Genomic DNA, 18,105 nt, shown 5'->3' with positions numbered 1-18,105 from the left:
CTGTTGTTCAAAATTTACAATGGTAAGCCTTGCCATGGGCTTATTCTCATCCCATTTGCGGGGTACTCAGTGGACCTTTTCAATCTGGAAATTCATGCCCTTCAATTCTGGACATGTTTCTTGAATTATTTCATTGATAATTTCCCTCCTTCTTCCCCCTGCTCCCATTTTCTTTTCTTTTCCCTTCTCTCTCTCTCTTTTTAGTGCTCCTATCATTCAGATTTTGGATCTCCTGGACTGGTCCACTAACACTCTTGCTTTCCTTTTGCCTTATTTTATCTTTTTTGCTCTACCATCTGAAAATGTTCTCAAATTTATCTTTCAACCAGTCTATTAATTTTCATAACAATTCTGCTATCAGATTTTTAATTTCCAACTTTTTTGTTCTCTAGGTATTCTTTTTTCTAATATCTTGTTCTTGTTTTATTCATAGAATATGTTATATTTAGGGTGGGAGGACTAAACAGTTATTTGAAAGCCCTCAGTCAGTGAATGGAGCTTGTTGACTTTGAACTTCCTTATAAGGTGATCTGGTTAGGCCATCTGTTGGTGAAGTCCTGATGTTAGGTCTTCTCTCTCGGGGTGGTCAGGCTCCCCAAGGAAGTTTCTTCCAATCTGTGGTCTGAAGGATCAAGGCATGGCTGCCATCATTCTCAGGACTCAGTGAGGGAAACAGGCTGGTGGTTCTGGCATTAGGTATCATTTGCTCACCTGCCCCTGCGTCCTCTCCTCCCCCGCATTTGGTAGGGTATTCATGCCCTCAGCTGTACTTGGTATTCTCTGGCCAAAAGATATTGTGTTTCTCCCTTTCCAGAAAATAAACCTTTAGCCTTTGTCTTAGTCAGTTCAGGCTGTATAAGAAATTACCATAGTCTGTGTGGCTAAAACATCAAACATTTATTTCTCACAGTTCTGGAGGCTGGGAAGGCCAAGATCAAAGTGCCAGTACATCTAGTGTCCAGGAACAGCCCTCTCCCTAGTTTGCAGACAGCCATCTTTTCATTGTACCTCACATGGCACAGAGTGCGAACAAGATCTTGTGTTTCTTCTTATAAGGGCACTAATACCATTCATGAGGGCTCCACACTTGCCTGCTAAACAGAGCTCCCTGCCTGTACCTTACAGCCATCTGGAGCCCTGCAATCAACGTGGTAAACCTACGGAGACAATGACTTACAGATTGATACTACAGAGATTTAAAAGACTGGCTCAAGCAATATTTATGGAATTTGTATGAAAAGGGTAAAGAGATTAATATGATGGTAAACAAAAATATACAAGACTTGGAAACAGATCCAGGAGATCAAATAAACTAACTGTGAAAATTCCACTGGAAGAGACTATAATGAAATAAATTATAGAAAGATGTCCCTAAACTAAAGAAAGACTCGAGTCTTCATGACAAAAGGGCCCACGAAATTACTGTGAAAACATGGTACATGCTCAATAAATCTTTGCGTAATCAATTAATAAATGATAAAACTGAGACCCACACCTAGACACATCAGGTAGACTTTTGAAGTTTCAAGCATACGTAAATAATCCTGTATGGACCCAGTCAGCAACAAAATGGGTCACCTACAAAATAAAAAAGAGAGCAACATCAGACTTCTAATGCCTGGGAATATGTGAAGGAAGGAATTAAAATGTGCTAAATCTCTCATAATATGGAGATGTAATAATAATAATAATATCTATTTATTGAATTAGAAAACAATGTACTAAGTGCTATATTGAGCTGCTTTATTCCACCCTCTGTGAACACAGGGATTATCTGAGCTGCTCACTGTTATATCTCCGGAGCCTAGCCCATTTCCTGGTTCACGCTAGGCACTCATCAAGTATTTGCACAATGTTGAATAAACAAGCCTATAAAGTAACCAAGGTTGAAAGACGTTAAGTGACCTAGCTAAGGTTGCATAAGTAAGAGGTGGAGCCAGGATTCCAACCAGACCTGTTTTCCTCCAAAATTCAGTCATATAGTTTCCCTCAAAATGTAATGTTTCCTTTTTAATATGGATGGAAAAATAAAAGTTCACACATTTATAACTTTATTTCAAAAGTAACCATTGGTAGACTAAAAATAAAATATGTAACTTCCAAATCAATAGGGAAAAAAGTAAATGGAACAAAGAAAACTTGAGTAAAGAAAAAAAATAAATGAAAAGAAGCCAAAAAGAAGCATAGAAATAGGAAGTCTAATAGAAAAGTGGGCAAAGAGCATGAGCAAATAGCTCACAGAAGAAATAAAAATACACAACCTTACTAAAACCTAAAGAGCTGAAAGAAAATTAATATGCTGAAATGGACATGCTTATATGCTATTAGTTGGAGTATAGAATTGTTCTAACCTTTTTAGGTCTGAATTCTAAATGTAGAATTCAGGTCTTCTGAAGTGTAGAATGTTCCAGTACTTTTACCAGTGTCCTGGGCTTAAAAAATTTTTTTTATCATAAAAATTTCCAAACATACACAACAAAGAGGGAATAATATAGTGGACTTCAGTATACTCATAATCCAGATTCAATAATTCCATAATTATCAAGATTTTACCACCCTTCCTTTATATATCCCTGTTTTCTCTCCCCTCCCCCTTCCTCTTCCTCCTTCTTCTTTACTTAAGCATTCTAAAGCAAATCCCAGACTTCATGTCACTTTACTCTGTCTAAAAATTTAATCATTTTCTTACATAACCAAATACCATTACTAAACCTAAAAAATTAGCAATAAATAATTGACATCATGTAGTACCAGTCCATATTGAAATTTCCTCAATTATCTCAAAAGGGTATTTTTATGTTGGTTTATTTGAATTAAGATTCAAACAAGACCCATATTTTGAATTCAGCTAATATGTCTTTTTAATATAAAGCAGTCCCTTCCACCTTTTTTTCATACCATTGACTCAAAGAAACTGATCAACGTTCTGCAGAAAGTTTCACATTCTGGAGTCTTATGCTTTCTTAATTGATTCTTCAATTTCTCCCTCAAAACACTCTGTAACTATCGCTGTGGACTTTATGTTTCACATCAGAAGGCACATATTACCTTCAAAGCACATTTCCACTTAAAAGTGGGAAAACCACTCTTAAAGATACTGAAATTAACAAATGAGTTCAGATTGTAACAGCCCAATCCCTCCATTGTAAATTTCCTCATAATTTATCATCTAATAGGTTTTTCATTGATTATCTTTGCCTTGATCAGTTATTTCACTATGGGTTGGTGATATTTTTCATTGTCTTATTTCTTCTACATTTATTAGTTGAAATTTTTCTATAAACTATTCCACACCAACTAAGGCAAATTGGTTACCCCTAAAATACCATAACAAAAGGCACAGGACGAATGCTTAATTCTTTCCTTTTAAATTGTCAATTTTCAGGGTAATGGGTTGGTGTCCTAGTTACCTCCAATGGTGACCAATGTGTTTCATTTTTTGAGTATTGTTATGAATTCATTAGCTTTTATATATTCAACGTGTTTCAACCAATTGCAGTCTCTCCTTTTGTGAAGCTCAAATTGTACCTTATTTGATTTGTTTAAAAATATTCCATCAAAATGAAGGGGATAAATGAAACAAGAATGACAAATGTTAATTGTTCAAGTTAGGTGATGGGTACATGTGGGTACATAGTACTATTTCCTTTAAGAAGTTTTTAAAAATTCTTCCATCTTTGGCCAATGGCAACCCCTTCATATTGGCTCCTGTGTCCTTTTGCATGACCTCATTAATTTTTTATGGCTTCCTTGTTTTCTTGTATAAGGCAAGATATTCAGGGCTCATCTTGTATATTTCTTCCCCAGACTTGGAATCAGCCATTTCTCTAGGAAACCCTGGTTTCTTTTAATGGAGAATGGTATTTAGAGACCACAATCTGGTATTATAAGGGTGTTCTTTGCCATTGGATTGTCATTGCTTTTAAACATTTCCAAATAAATAAATAAATAAACCTTTCCAGTGGATGCAGCTAAAAAGCATTTATTTGGGGGAGAGGGTGGATTCTCAGTTTATGCTGATATTTCTAATTCATTTTTCCCCAAGATTTTATCATAAAAAATGTAAATATAGAGAGAATTTGAAGGATTGTGTAGTGAACACACATATATCCACCATCTAGATTGTATAAGTAACATTTTGTTATATTTGCTTTATCACCTCTATCCACCCCTTTATCCACTCATTAATCCATCTTTTTTCTTTTAATGTATTTCAAAATAAGTTGCAGACAGCATTACACTTCAACCCTAAATGATTCAGCAAGTTTTTTTAAACTAGAGTTCACTATTTATTTTTTTAATACCAGCTTTCTTGAGATATAACTCAAATACCATAGAATTCACTTATTTAAAGTGTACAATTCAAGGATTTTTAGTATATTCACAGAGTTGTGCAACCATCATCATAATCAATTTTACAAGTTTTCATCACCCCCAAAAGAAACCCCATATCCATTAGCAGTCACTCCCCAGTCCCAGCCCTACGCAAACACTAAGATACTTTTTTTTTATCTCTATAGATTTGCCTATTCTGGACATTTCATATAAATGGAATCACATAATATGTGACCTGTGTGTCCAGCTTCTTTCACTTAGCATAATATTTGCAAGTTCATTCAGTTATTGCCGAATAATATTCCAAGGATATGCCACACTGCACTTACCATTTATCAAATAATGTACACACAGGTTGTTTCACTTTTTGCCTCATAAATAATGCTGCTGTAAGCATTCATGCACAAGCTTTTGTGTGGACATACATTTTCTTTTTACTTGGGTGTATATCTAGGAGTGGAATTGCTGGGTCTAATTGTAACTCTTTAACTTTTTGATGAGTTGCCAGACTCTTTTCCAAAGGAGCTGTACCATTCCATTCCCACCAACAGTGCATGAGTGTTCCAATTTCTCTATCTCTGCTAGGGTCTGAGTATTTGTGTCCCCCCAGAAGTCACATGTTAAATCCTAATGCCCAGTATGATGGTATTAGGAGGTGGGGTTTTTGGGAGTGATTAGGTCATGAGGGCAGAGCCCTCAGGAATGGGATTGGTGTCCTTAAAGAAGAGGTTCCAGAGAGATCCCTCCATCCTACCACCATGTGAAGATACGACAAGAAGTCATCCACCTGGAAGAGGGCCCTCACCTCACCACGCTGGCAGCCTGATCTCTGACTTGCAGCTTCCAGACTGAGAAATAAATTTCTGTTGTTTATAAGCTACCCTGTCTGTGCTATTTTGTAATCACAGCCCAAACAGACTAAGACGATATCCTTGCCAACACTTGTTATCATCTGTCTTTTTGATAATAGCCATCCTAGTGGGTGTGAAGTGATATCTCATTGTGGTTTTGATTTGCATTTCCCTGATATCCAATGATGTTAAGCTTCTCTTCATGTTCCTATTGACCACTGGTTTATCTTTGGAGAAATATCTATTCAGATCCTTTACCCACTTTTTAAATGGGTTATTCATCTTTTTATTATTGAGCTGTAAATATGGTTCTAAAAAGTTGCAAAAATAGTATTAAGAATTCCTGTACACCTTTAACCCAGATGTCCCAAATGTTAACATTTTATCACACTTGCTGTATTCATTCTATTTTTTTCCTGAAACATTTGAGAGTAAGTCGCAGATTAGATGTCCCTTTACCTCTAAATACTTCAGTGTATTTCCAAAGACAAGGACATTTTCTTACAGAACAATGGTTCAATGGGCAAAATCAGGAAATGATACAATGCCAGTAACTCACCTACAGCTCTTCGAATTTCACCAATTTTTCTACTAATGTCTTTTATCAGGTTTAGGCTTTTAATTTACTTTAACATATCTCATCTCTCAGGAATTTGCACCTTTTTTTTTTTAAAGATTTTATTTTTTCCTTTTTCTCCCCAAAGCCCCCCGGTACATAGTTGTAGATTCTTCATTGTGGGTCCTTCTAGTTGTGGCATGTGGGACGCCGCCCCAGCGCGGCTCCACGAGCAGTGCCATGTCCGCGCCCAGGATTCGAACTAACGAAACACTGGGCCGCCTGCAGCGGAGCGCGCGAACTTAACCACTCGGCCACGGGGCCAGCCCCAGGAATTTGCACCTTTAAAGCCAATATTCCTGCCAATTGCTCTTGCAGTAGTTCCCAAACTCATTTGCACATTAGAATCACGTGGGGATCTTTTAAAAATTCCAAGTCCGGGCCTGTGGGACACAGCCATGTGTTTTTGAAGTTCCTCAGTGACTCCAACGTGCAGGCAAATTTGGGGACCATTGTGATATTGTTAAAGGAATTCTATGGGCTGTGTTGCCCTTGAAATATTACTTGCAAATTACCGAAATATTACTCGAAATAAGACTGGCAGTGGCGGGAGGTGTGGGGCAGACAACAGTCTTCCTCAGAAAGCAGGGGCTTCCCAGGCTGTCTCGCAGTCCAAGCCAACACAGTCCCCTTGGGGTTGTTTGTTCCCAGCAGCTCCTCCAGAGGCAGATTTAGATGAGGCTAGGTCTGATTTTTAACCATCCCTTCATCGCTCCGCCCTTCTTCCAACCCTGGCACGTGGTAGAAATTCACTAAATGTCAAAGGAATGGATGGAGGAGATTGTGCTTTCACCAACCTGCTTTTTGAGGCCTGGAGAGCAAGAAGCTATTAAAAATTATTTAAAGAGTACACTGTCTCCAGTTCAGGAGAGTTTAGCTTTGGAGCAATCAGGTTCATGATCTTTATCTGCCATCATTAATAGATAAGTGAAAAGCAGGGCAGCTTCAACGGTTTACACATAGACACAGAGTCCTCCCTGTGTTAGCACATCAAAAGCCTCCTCACCCCTCCCCAGACTCACCTTTCCACAATCACTCTGCACAGTGGCCTGGATCTGTTCTGATTGGTTGGTGTCCTGGCTGCCAAATGTTTTTTTTTTTAAGGTGAGGAAGATTGGCCCTGAGCTAACACCTGTACTGATCTTCCTCTATTTTGTATGTGGGATGCCACCACAGCACGGCTTGATGAGCAGTGTGTATGTCCATGCCTGGGATCCCGACCTGCAAAGCTGGCTGCTAAGCAGAGCCTGCAAGCTTAACCACTACACCACCTGCCGCCCGCTGTGAAATGTTTTGACCATCAGCACCGGCTAAGAATTCAGCTATGTATCAAGAGTGGGAGACGCAAATGCCTACACCTGCGAGTGGTGAGGGTGACGGCACAATGGAGCCACAGTCTCCTTCCTGAGAGGCGCCATGGCTCACCTCAACCAGAACCCAGTTTGCCAGACCTTCCCATCATTCAAAAGAAGCTGGAAATTCTCCCACTTTAGAAATGTCACCTCAAATTTAAAAAGAAAAAAAAAGCCTATTTGGGCCAATCAAAATGCTACTGTGGACTTGATCTGGGCACCACTTTAATCTCTGCCTTTGTTGCAGGAGCACTCTTAGAAAGCCTAGCTGTAGGCATAGGAGAACCAACGCACAGGGAAGAGAAGAATGTGTCTTTGGTATTATTGTATAAAAGTAAAAGTAACTGCAACAAACTCTACGATTTTCTGGCTTCCAGTTTGAATTCAATTTTACAGACTTTTCCCTTCTTTGAATTTATACTCGGTCTCTTTTCTCTAATACTGTAAATCTTGGCTCCAAACAACATTAGCATAATTCTTTTCTTTGTCCTACTTTATATAAAATAGTTTCAAAATACTATGCATATTAACAATAAATCTACTAAATGAAGTTTAAGGTTTCTTTGAAGTTTCATTCTGCCTTAGAATATGTCCCATGTCTGAACTGCACATTTCACAAAAAGTTTGCGGCAAAGGCACCTATGTTAACAAGAGGAAAGCTCCCCAAATTGTTTTCATGTTGGTAATGATAGCCTACAGCACAAGGAAGCAAAATGCAGTTTTCCAGGAGCCTTGAAAGGCCACTTTGCTGTCTATCCCCAGGGTAGGGAAAGCCCTGAGAAGGTTTGGGCCGAGTTATCGGAGGTTACTCACCGCTCTTGCTAAATTCTGAAGAGACTCCTTTTTAAGGAGATTTGTAGCTGTCTGCCAACTTTCCCATCTTCCCTCTCTCCTTGAAAAAAACAGAAATGTGAGTTTTCTGAAGCACAGGCCAGGAAGTTCAGACTTACGCGATCAGCTGCATAAACGTGAAGCTGGGAGGAGATGAAATTGCCTACTAGAAGAGTGTAGCATGAGTGGGTCCAGAATCCTGGGGAACACAGACCTTTATGGAGGGAGGAGTCAGAAATCTCAGAAGGCAGGGGAACCTGGGCGCGAGCACCCAGTTGCTCAGAGCCTAGTAAGAGAGAAGAGGTTTTTACATCACTTGGAGGAGGCAGCTTCTGTTACCCGGAGGGCAGAGAGTTTCCCAAGCCCTAAAGTGGCATGCGCTTCATTCAGGGCTTTTGCTGGCCACGTACAGGGATACCAGCACGGAGCAAGATGGCCTAACCTGGAGAAGGTCACTTGTGCAAGGAAGTGGGGTCTGGACTTGGGAGAAGAACGCGTTCCAGCGCGGGACTGAACGTGCAGGAGGGCTGGGCGAAGAAGGAGGCCGCGCTCGGAACTGAGCTGGGATTTCCGGCGCGGACCGCGCCTCCCGCCCTTTGGGTTTAGCCCTTCGGACCGCGCTGGAGCCTCCACTTCTGCCACCCGAAGCCAAGAGAAACAAGCACCCGGCCGGCGGCCACAGCGCTGAGCCTGGGTTCCTGCCCCGCCCCTGGGGGCGGCCCCTCCCACCGCGGCCGCCCCGGCGGGTCCGGCGTCCCGGACCCAGCGGGCGGAGGGCGGAAGCATGGAGCCAGGCGGTGGCATGGAGGGCGGCCTGGGGCGCGCCGTGTGCGTGCTCACTGGGGCCTCCCGCGGCTTCGGCCGGGCGCTGGCCCCGCTCCTGGCCCGGCTGCTGTCGCCCAGCTCCGTGCTGGTGATAAGCGCCCGCAACGACGAGGCGCTGCGGCAGCTGGAGGCCGAGCTGGGCGCCGCGCGGCCCGGCCTGCGCGTGGTGCGCGTGCCCGCCGACCTGGGCGCCGAGGCCGGCTTGCAGCAGCTTCTCGGCACCCTGCGCGAGCTCCCCAGGCCCGAGGGGCTGCAGCGAGTGCTGCTCATCAACAACGTGGGTAAGACGCCCGCCGGCACGGGGCGCACTCCCCGGGCGAGCTCTTGGAATACTACTTAGCGTCCCTTTCTGTTCTTCCTCCGTGTCACTTCCCCCACCGCTGGAAACTGTAATGGGCAGAAAGACCTAAGAGTCAAAGAAGACGCCTGAACGTCCTAGTGGTTTCAGCGAGGTGTGGAGGAAGCCTCAGCCCCTTCCCTTAACTCCTCCCGGTTTCAAGGCCAGGTTTTCCAAAACGCGCGTCAACCTTCCCGATCGCCTTTCTCGGCGCCCTCTGGCGGAGGCCTGAGTCAGGGCAAGGGTCTCCCAGCAGAAGTAAATTCCCCCGCTTCTCCAAATGGACCCCCGAATTCTCTCCCAGTCTCAGAGTGGGGCATGCCTCTTCTCAGTCTGCATCTTGGGGTGAGTGGATTCCCCACGTGTGTATGTCTGCAAAGCGGGAAAGAGGGAGGCGTCTTCAGAAGCACTAGGGAGACTCCTCGAGATCCCGATGGGACGGGGACGTGTGGAGGGATTTGGAGAGGTCTGGAGGGGAGAGAAAGACCCGCTTGCACTGGGTGATACCCAGGGTCTGGTTTTTCAGGCAGTCTTGGGGATGTGTCCAAAGGCTTCGTGGACCTAGCCGACTCAACTGAAATGAACAACTACTGGGCTCTGAACCTGACCTCCATGCTCTGCCTGACTTCTGGCATCCTGAAGGCCTTCCCGGACAGTCCTGGTCTCAGCAGGACCGTGGTTAACATCTCATCCCTCTGTGCCCTGCAGCCCTTCAAGGGCTGGACCCTGTACTGTGCAGGGAAGGCTGCCCGTAACATGATGTTCCGGGTCCTGGCCGCAGAAGAACCAACGGTGAGGGTGCTGAGCTATGCCCCAGGTACGTGTGGCATTACTGCCATCTCTGTCCCCCAGAACCAGCTTGTACCCCTCTGGGAGCTGGGCAAGGGGCCTAATCTGTCCCCTCCAGGAAAGAGCCCATAGAGTATATTGTCCTTGAATCATGACTCGTCACTCCTTAAGGGAAATACAGGCTCCAAGGAAGGTAGAGCTGGCAGGGGCAGGGATCTACAGTTAGAGGGCACAGTGGGGAGCTGCCTAGACTGGAGGGTGGAGCCAGAACGTCTGAGATATTAGAGTTTGAAAGACAATTAGGGTTTGAATTCCAGGCCTCTACCCCATTTCCTCATGAGAAACAGGTAAAAGATGCTACCTGTCTCATAGGGTGGTTTGGAGGATGGAATGAGGTGATATATGTGAAAATGTTCGCTGTGAAGTGCTATCTAACTGTTAGCCCTTCTAATTGTTAGATGGCCTATCACATTGTATTATTTTCATATGTGTGTTTCTCTACTTCTCTGTCTTGATAGGAAAACTTTGAAGGCAGGGACTGTGCACTGTTCATCTGTCTGTCCCCAGCACCTAGCAAAGTGCCCCACTGAGTCAGTCTGCGGTAAATGTTAGTTGAGTGAAGAGCAGACAGACATTGTTGAACGCCAACCATCAGGCTGAACTGTGCTGGAACGCTGGGGGGATGCTGGGATAAATAAGATAGGGCTCCTATCCTCATGGAAAGGGTCGGAGGTCTAGTGACACTTGCTCTGGTTTCTCCCCACCCCACCATGATGCCACTGTGCCCGTTTCTTAAGAATGAGGCTTCTAGTCTAGGCTTGAGGTTGCTGGGATTAGAAGGTGGTGACGTAGCTGTTGTATAATGTCTGAGTGACTTAGATGGAGATCCGTCTATGCGGCAAAGAGGTAGAATGAGCTGACTAAAGCCCAGATGTGGCAGAGCAGGATCAAACCTTGCCTCCAAGTTCATGATCAGTGCCATTTCTACGTCCTCATGCTCTCCAGTACCCTATCCTCCCTCACTCCCTAACACATACGCAGTTCTTTTTGCAGCCAACATTCAACTCACCACCTACTCAGAGCTCAACCTAGGACTCACTCAGTCAACAATGAGCAAATGAAAACCACAGCCAGGAGTGGAGCAGACTCCAGATTGCCGTGTGGCTGGGTTAGATCTCAGGGGGCTGCCCTGGGCATTATGAGGAAGTTGAACTTTTTTCAAGGCCCCCAAGGCCTGAATGAAGGCTGAGTTGGGTTTTTATTGCAGTCTCTGGAAGAATGTTCTAACAGGTGTCCAGAGATGAAATGGGCTGTATGGAAAGGTAGCAATTCTCCACTTAGCAGGGATGCACAGATGGTTGAAAGACATTCGAGGATCAGAAGGGTGGTTCTCCTTCCAACCCTGAGATTCCTTGATTTTCTGCCACTGAGGCCCATTAACGCCAAATTCTGGGGTGCTGTGGTTCCTATAAGAAGAGTAGAAAGTGCCTATAAGAGTTCAAGAAGTGAGTAATTCCCTGCTGGTGGTGTGACCAGGGATGGCTTTATTGGAGGCAGCTGAACAAGACATTGACCTTGAGGGCTGCTTCCATATCAGCAAGTGGAAGGCACTCCCAGTAAATGCATGTAAAGGTGGGGAAACTCATTTTATGAGGCCAGCGTTACCCTGCTAACAAAACCAGACAAGGACCCTGCAAGAAAAGAAAATTACAGGCCAATATCCTTGATGAACATAGATGCAGAAATTCTCAACAAAATTATTAGCAAACCAAATTCAACAATACTTTGAAAGGATCATACAGTAGGCTGGAGGAGGGACTCCAATGGTGGCTGCCAGTGTCTGTGTCAGTATGACTGAACTGGGTCACCATGGTGGCTGCTGCCAGTGTGCTGGTCCTTCGGCTGGGGTGGGGTGGGGGCGGGCAGCTCGCCTCCCTTCTGCCTCTCCAAGATGCAATCCAAGCTTAGTTTTAAGAAGTTTATTGACCTCAAAATTATATCTGCCAATAAAAGTGGTAACTTCCCAAATGGTAGGAAGAAGTTTTGTTTGCAGCTACTGAACTACCAGGCTTTACTGAGACAAACAACTAAGGGCAAGGCTTAAGGAACGACGGGTCTGCAGACTCAGTCACTGCCAGGCATTGATATGAAGAAACAGTAATGACAGCACATATGTATTTATGTGGGATTTACTCTGGGGATGCAAGGATGGTTCAACATCTGCAAATCAGTCAGTAAGATACACCTCATTAATAAAATGAATAAACATCACATGGTCATCTCAATAGATGCAGAAAAAGCATTTGACAAAATTCCACATTTATTTATGATTAAAAAAACCTCTTGGGGCTGGCCCCGTGGCCCCGTGGCCGAGTGGTTAAGTTCGCACGCTCCGCTGTAGGTGGCCCAGTGTTTCGTTGGTTCGAATCCTCGGTGCGGACATGGCACTGCTCATCAAACCACGCTGAGGCAGCGTCCCACATGCCACAACTAGAAGGACTCACAACGAAGAATATACAACGATGCACTGGGGGGCTTTGGAGAGAAAAAGGAAAAAATAAAATCTTTAAAAAAAAAAAAAACCTCTTAACGAAGTAGGTATAGAGGGAACATATCTCAACATAACAAAGGCCATATATGACAAGCCCACAGCTAACAACATACTCAATAGTGAAAAGCTGAAAGATTTTCCTCTAAGATGAACAAGAATGCCCACTCTCACCACTTTTGTTCAACGTAGTATTGGAAGTCCTAGGCAGAGCAATTAGGCACGAAAAGGAAAGAAAAGTCATCCGGATTGGAAAGGAGAGAAAACTGTCTTTATTTGCACGTAACATGATACTATATATAGGAAACCCTAAAGACTCCACCAAAAAACTGTTGGAAATAGTAAACAAATTCAGGAAAGCTGCAAGATACAAAATCAATATACAAAAATCAGTTGAGTTTCTCTACATTAATAATGGACTATCAAAAAGAGAAATAAAACAATCCTATTTAAAATTCATCAAAAAGAAATACGTAGGAATAAATTTAACCAAGGAGGTGAAAGACCTGTGCACTGAAAACTATAAGACATTGATGAATGAAATTGAAGAAGACACAAATAAATGGAAAGATATTGTATTCTCATGGATTCAAAGAATTAATATTGTTAAAATGTCCATACTACTCAAAGCAATCTGCGGATTCAATATAATCCTTATCAAAATTCCAATGGCATTTTTCACGGAAGTGGAACAAACAATCCTAAAATTTGTATGGAACCACAAAAGACCCTGAATAGCCAAAGCAGTCTTAAGAAAGAATAGAGCTAGAGGCATCAGGCTTCCTGATTTCAAACTATATCACAAAGCTATAGTAATCAAAACAGTATGGTATTGGCATAAAAACAGACACATTTCACCAATGAAACCGTCTACTCTTCGTGTCTTGGAGAAGATCATTTTGGGTTGAAATTTTGGGGTGACCTGTTAGCTTCATTAACTAAGATGTACAAATCTCTCCCTAGATTTGGGAAGTTCTTTGCCATTATTTCTTTAAATAAGCTTTCTGCTCCTTTTTCCCTCTGGGACTCCAATAATGCATAGATTGTTTCTTTTAATAGTATCCCTTAATTAATGTAGGTTTTCTTCAGTCTTTTTCATTCTTTTTTCTTTCTGTTCCTCTGACTGGATGATTTCAAATGACCTGTCTTCTGGGTGACTCATTTTTTTCTTCTTGGTTGAGTCTGCTATTGATCTCTCTACTGAATTCTTCAGTCATTGTATTCTTCAATTCTAGAGTTTTGGGTGGTTTTTTAAAATGGTTTCTGTTTCTGTGGTGAACGTCTCATTTTGTTGATGCATTGTTTTCCTAATTTCATTGTCTCTGGGTTTTCTTAAAGTTCTCTTAATTTCTTTAAGAGGCTTATTTTGAATTCTTTGTCAGACAGTTCATAGATTTCATTTCTTTAGGGTCAGTCGTTGGAGTTTTATTAGTTTCCTTTGGTGGTGTCACATTTCACTGATTATTCATGATCCTTGTGGCTTTACATTGGTATCCGTGCATTTGAAGAAGTTAGGCACCTCTCCCAGTCTTTACAGACTGACTTTGATAGGCAAAGTCCTTTGTCAGTCAACCCATCCAGCAATTCTGGGTGGGCCATTTGGTGATGTCCATGTGGGCTTGCTGCTGGAGTCCCTGGACAGCCTGTTGCTGGAGTAGATCGAAACCCTGAGTCCATGAAGTCAGCCTGGCGCTGGGCTTGGCTGGAAGCTTGCCAGGAGCCTGGTGACATGGGAACCACCAAGACCATGGGAGCCAGCTGGTGCTGGAGTGGGTCAGGGGCCTGGGTTTCCAGGGGCCTTCTGGGGGCCTGGAGCTCAAGAAGCTGCCTGGAGCCCCAGGGATTGCCTGGGGCTGTGGGAATTGCTTTGGGCTGCTGGAGCTGGCAGGCACTGGGTTGAGCTGGGGACCTGGGCTCGTGGGAGCTCAGAGGGAGCCACCTAGGGCCCTAGGAGTTGGTCTGGTGCTGGGGCAGGCTGGCTTGAGTCCCTGGGGAAGTCAGGTGCTCCCTTCACTCTCCTTTTCCCACAGGGAGGGTGTGCCTCTCCACGCTGGGCTGCCTGGGCTTGGCGAAAGAGGGGTCATAGGGATAGTATGAACCTGTTTTTCCTACCTTCCTCAGTCTGTCCTTGGCTCTTGTGAAGGTAATTTGTTACGCAGTTAGTTGTTCAAATTGATGTTTGTTTGGGAGGAAAAGTGTTAGAAATTTCTGTGCCACCATTTTGCTGCCCCCAGTGATGTTTTAGCAAGATGAATTTAGCAGAGGGCTACAGAAGGAGTTGAAGCAGGCAGAGAAGTGGGCTTGTTAATAAAGAGCCTTAATGTCAGGGTGTATAGAATCAGAAGGGTCCTACCCAGGGACTGGTCGGCTGTGGGGCAGAGTGGGCAGAGAGGAGGAGGTGATGGAGGTTTTGAGTCTGGAAGGAAAGTACTTCATTAATAGAAATCGGAAAGTCAGGAGGAGGTGCTGGTTAGCCAGGAGATGCTAAGCTTGGTTGTAGACACAGTGGTCTGGAGTGACCATGTTCAGTGGCATTGGAATTTGAGTCTGGAGCTCAGTAGTGACAGAGTGGAGCCTTTGGTGACCTTGACCACAAATGTCAGCCAAGGTGAGGTATTGCCTCTGGCCAGACCAGACTCTACCCCACTCCACACACACAGCAGGGGCCTTTGCCTCAGCTGTGTCCTCTCATCTTCTGCTCTTCATTCCTAGGTCCACTGGACACAGACATGCAGCAGTTGGCTCGGGAGACCTCCATGGACCCAGAGTTGAGAAAAAGGCTGCAGGAGTTGAAGACAAAGGGCGAGCTGGTGGATTGCAGGCTGTCAGCCCAGAAACTGCTAAGCTTGCTGCAAAAGGACGTGTTCAAGTCTGGAGCCCATGTTGACTTCTACGATAAATAACCCCATGTCCTTGGCTTCCTGGGGTTTTCTTTCCCCTCTTTCAGGCACGTCCAGGAGCTCTGCACCTCCCCATATCCCTCCAGAGTGGCACCGCCAGCCCTGCCTTCCACAGATAGGCACTCACGCCTGCTCTCCTGCCCTCAGATCCAGAGCCGTGAGGGCGGCAGGTTGCTGGAGTTCCCGGTTCTTAGGTGTGTTGAGTTAACCCTGAGTTAAGAGTAGGTGTAGGTAAGCGAAGTTATGAGTGTTGGTGTTCTCTCTCTCCAGAAATAGAATTTTAGGGATGGGAAAGCAGGACAAGAAGCTGAAACACTGAAGAGAGGAGGCTGGGTCTCCTGCCTTTGGCCAGTCCATGGGGAGAGGGAGGGTGAGCTGGTGTCAAATTGGTGGGCCCGTGTAGATTGACAGATGGCCTGGAGGGGAGGCAGGATGGTGCGAGTTCTGGCCCACAGGGATGCCGCTTGCTCAGGGTAGCAGGACCTTCTGTTGAAACTCATGTCCTCATTCTGATGTCTCTTCCCTCCAGAACCTACTGTCCATCTCCCAGACAGGGGGAGGGGACCCTTGAGAGTTTGTGTACATGCCAAAGGCAGACACAAATAAAATGTGGATTGTCTTCTATTAACGCCTGCTTTCTCCTCTGATACAGGGCCCATGCTAACTCCCTGGTTTGCTAGGCCCAAGGGTGTTCCTGAGGCAGTTACCCCAAACGTGGGGTGCTGCCCTTAGTTCCCGGGGAGTTGTCTTGAGGCTGTCTGCCTCCTCTCACTGAGCTCCTCCCAGTGGAAGCCCAGGTTCAAACAAAGTTGGCCAAGATGGACATTCATGCTTTTGCCTATACTGACCTCAGTCTGTACTACCTTTTCCTCACCTATGCAAAGAGAATCCAGACTTCTGGGCAGGACTCACAGCCTGCCCTGGCTCTCTTGAATTCCCACTTGTGCCCTTTGCCACATGGCAATCCTCTGAATGGAGCCCAGCTCCTCAGGGGGTCCTCCTGGTAGCATCCATCTGGTGTGTGGTCCTGGTCCTCAGTGGGCTGGGCTTAGGACCAACATGCCTTTGTGGGAGATGGGCAAGATACCAAGAGAAGGAAGCCCTGAGAAACCAGGGCTGTGACCAAACTCATCCTACAGGTCGGTGATTTGGGCCAGACTGGGACCACAGTGGTGGTGGTCTTCAGCCAGCCAGCCCCTCGCCCCTGGCCCTTATCTGGGAGGAGAGACCATGGTCCCTGCCAGCCATCTCCAGGATTAGCCCTGCCTCTGATGGTGCAGGAGGGAGTGCTGCTCCTTCTCGTGCACAGCAGAGGGCGCACCGAGGCCGTGCGTCCTGGAGTAGCCGCCGCAGCTCCTGTTGGCTGGAGGCAGGCCCTGGGCCAGAGCCGGCAGTGCCCTGCTAGGTTCTCTAGGAGGGAGAGAGCAACTCGTGCTCTTTCTTCACCCAACAGAACCTTTGCCCTCACTGGAGTCAAAATCACTGGCTCGGATCCCTGCTCTGCCACTTACCAGCTGGTAACCCAGGGCAAGTTGCTTCTCTTCTCTGAGCTTCAGTTTCCTTATCTGAGAAATGTGGATTATAATGGTGCCTCCCTCAAAGGGCCACTGTGTTAAATGACCTGATGTTTGTAAATGTTTAGCACGGTGTAAGCATTGCAGTAAGTGCCCATAGAGGCTAATAGTATTTATTGCCTTGTAATATCAAGATCCAGTCCATCCTAGAGCCCTGCTTGCAGCCTCATCTCCCCCACACGGTCCAGATGCCCTCCCCCTTGCTGGCCTGCAGCAAGAACTCTCACAGCCCTGCCTCTATTCCGGGCCTCAGTGGGGCCGGGGTTCAGTCTTGACAGCTTGTCCTCGACTCACTGGGCTCACAGGAAAAAGCGTGAGCCTTGGAGCGGGAACCCTCGGTCTCGCTAACCTCTGACGGAGATGCTGTGAGGTCTTGGGCAGGGCCCCCTCCGTCTCTGGGCTTCAGTTTCCTTAGAACAGATGAGCTCTAAGACTCCTCCCTGCAAACCTTTCTCCAAGGTGGTCAGGCTGCATCTGGTGGCATCAGGTTTGCCTCTGCAGGTGGAGCCAGGCCAGCCTGGGCTGCCATGCTGTCTGGTGGCTGTTGGGCGGATTTCCTCACCCAGCCCCTTGCTCCCATGGGACTGTGAGGACAGTCAGCACCAGCACAACCCCTAGTGGATGCCCTGTGGGGAGAGAGAGTTGGCTCCCTCTCTCCACACCGGGCTGGTTGGCCAGGACTCAGTGAGGAGTACCACATGTCCCCACGAGGTGGCGAGGCCCTCCCACGCCTGACACGTCATCTCAGCCCTGGGATTTAAGAGCCTTGGGAATGACCCTAGACCTGTCTCTCTCCCTGTGACTCTCAGGGGCCCGCAGGGAGCTCGGTGGGGAGAAACGGCTAGGATCACTCTCGCTGGCCGGCCCCAAGTCCTCCTTAGGGACCTGTGGCCTCTGGCGACAGGGATTTGCCAGGCTTTGCTCCTTGGCCTGGACTCAGCCTCCCCTGGTCCGGGACTGGGGCAGCAAGACCTTCTTGTCAGCTTCCAGGGGCTAACCAGCTGTGTTCCCAGAGCGCATGGCCTGGCTTTGGCCACCACACACACGAGCACATGCAAGCACACACACAATGCATGCCTGCACATGCCCGGGGCCCAGCTGCCGGGGCAGCAGGGCCTCAGATTAGCCAAAAGACAAACAAGGTTTC

General features: G+C 45.9%; 1 protein-coding gene and 1 long non-coding RNA gene across 2 annotated transcripts; one reads left to right on the top strand and one right to left on the bottom strand.

The window, feature by feature from the left end:
* Positions 1–876: 876 nt before the first annotated feature.
* On the bottom strand, positions 877–8,642 carry LOC111768065 (uncharacterized). Its single transcript, XR_002800066.2, has 3 exons — positions 8,428–8,642; positions 7,968–8,046; positions 877–1,578 (listed from the first exon to the last, which is right to left on the bottom strand). It is a non-coding gene; the product is annotated as an uncharacterized lncRNA (long non-coding RNA).
* Positions 8,281–16,008, top strand: SPR (sepiapterin reductase). Its single transcript, XM_023618900.2, has 3 exons — positions 8,281–9,091; positions 9,674–9,964; positions 15,197–16,008. The coding sequence occupies exons 1-3, from the start codon at positions 8,770–8,772 to the stop codon at positions 15,385–15,387; spliced, it is 804 nt and encodes a 267-aa protein (XP_023474668.2). The 5' UTR covers positions 8,281–8,769; the 3' UTR covers positions 15,388–16,008.
* Positions 16,009–18,105: the final 2,097 nt, after the last annotated feature.

Source organism: Equus caballus, chromosome 15 (assembly GCF_041296265.1).
Source record: "Equus caballus isolate H_3958 breed thoroughbred chromosome 15, TB-T2T, whole genome shotgun sequence".
Lineage (NCBI taxonomy): Eukaryota > Metazoa > Chordata > Mammalia > Perissodactyla > Equidae > Equus > Equus caballus.
The sequence above is the reverse complement of the archived record's forward strand: the minus strand, read 5'-3'. Positions and strand labels throughout refer to the sequence as shown.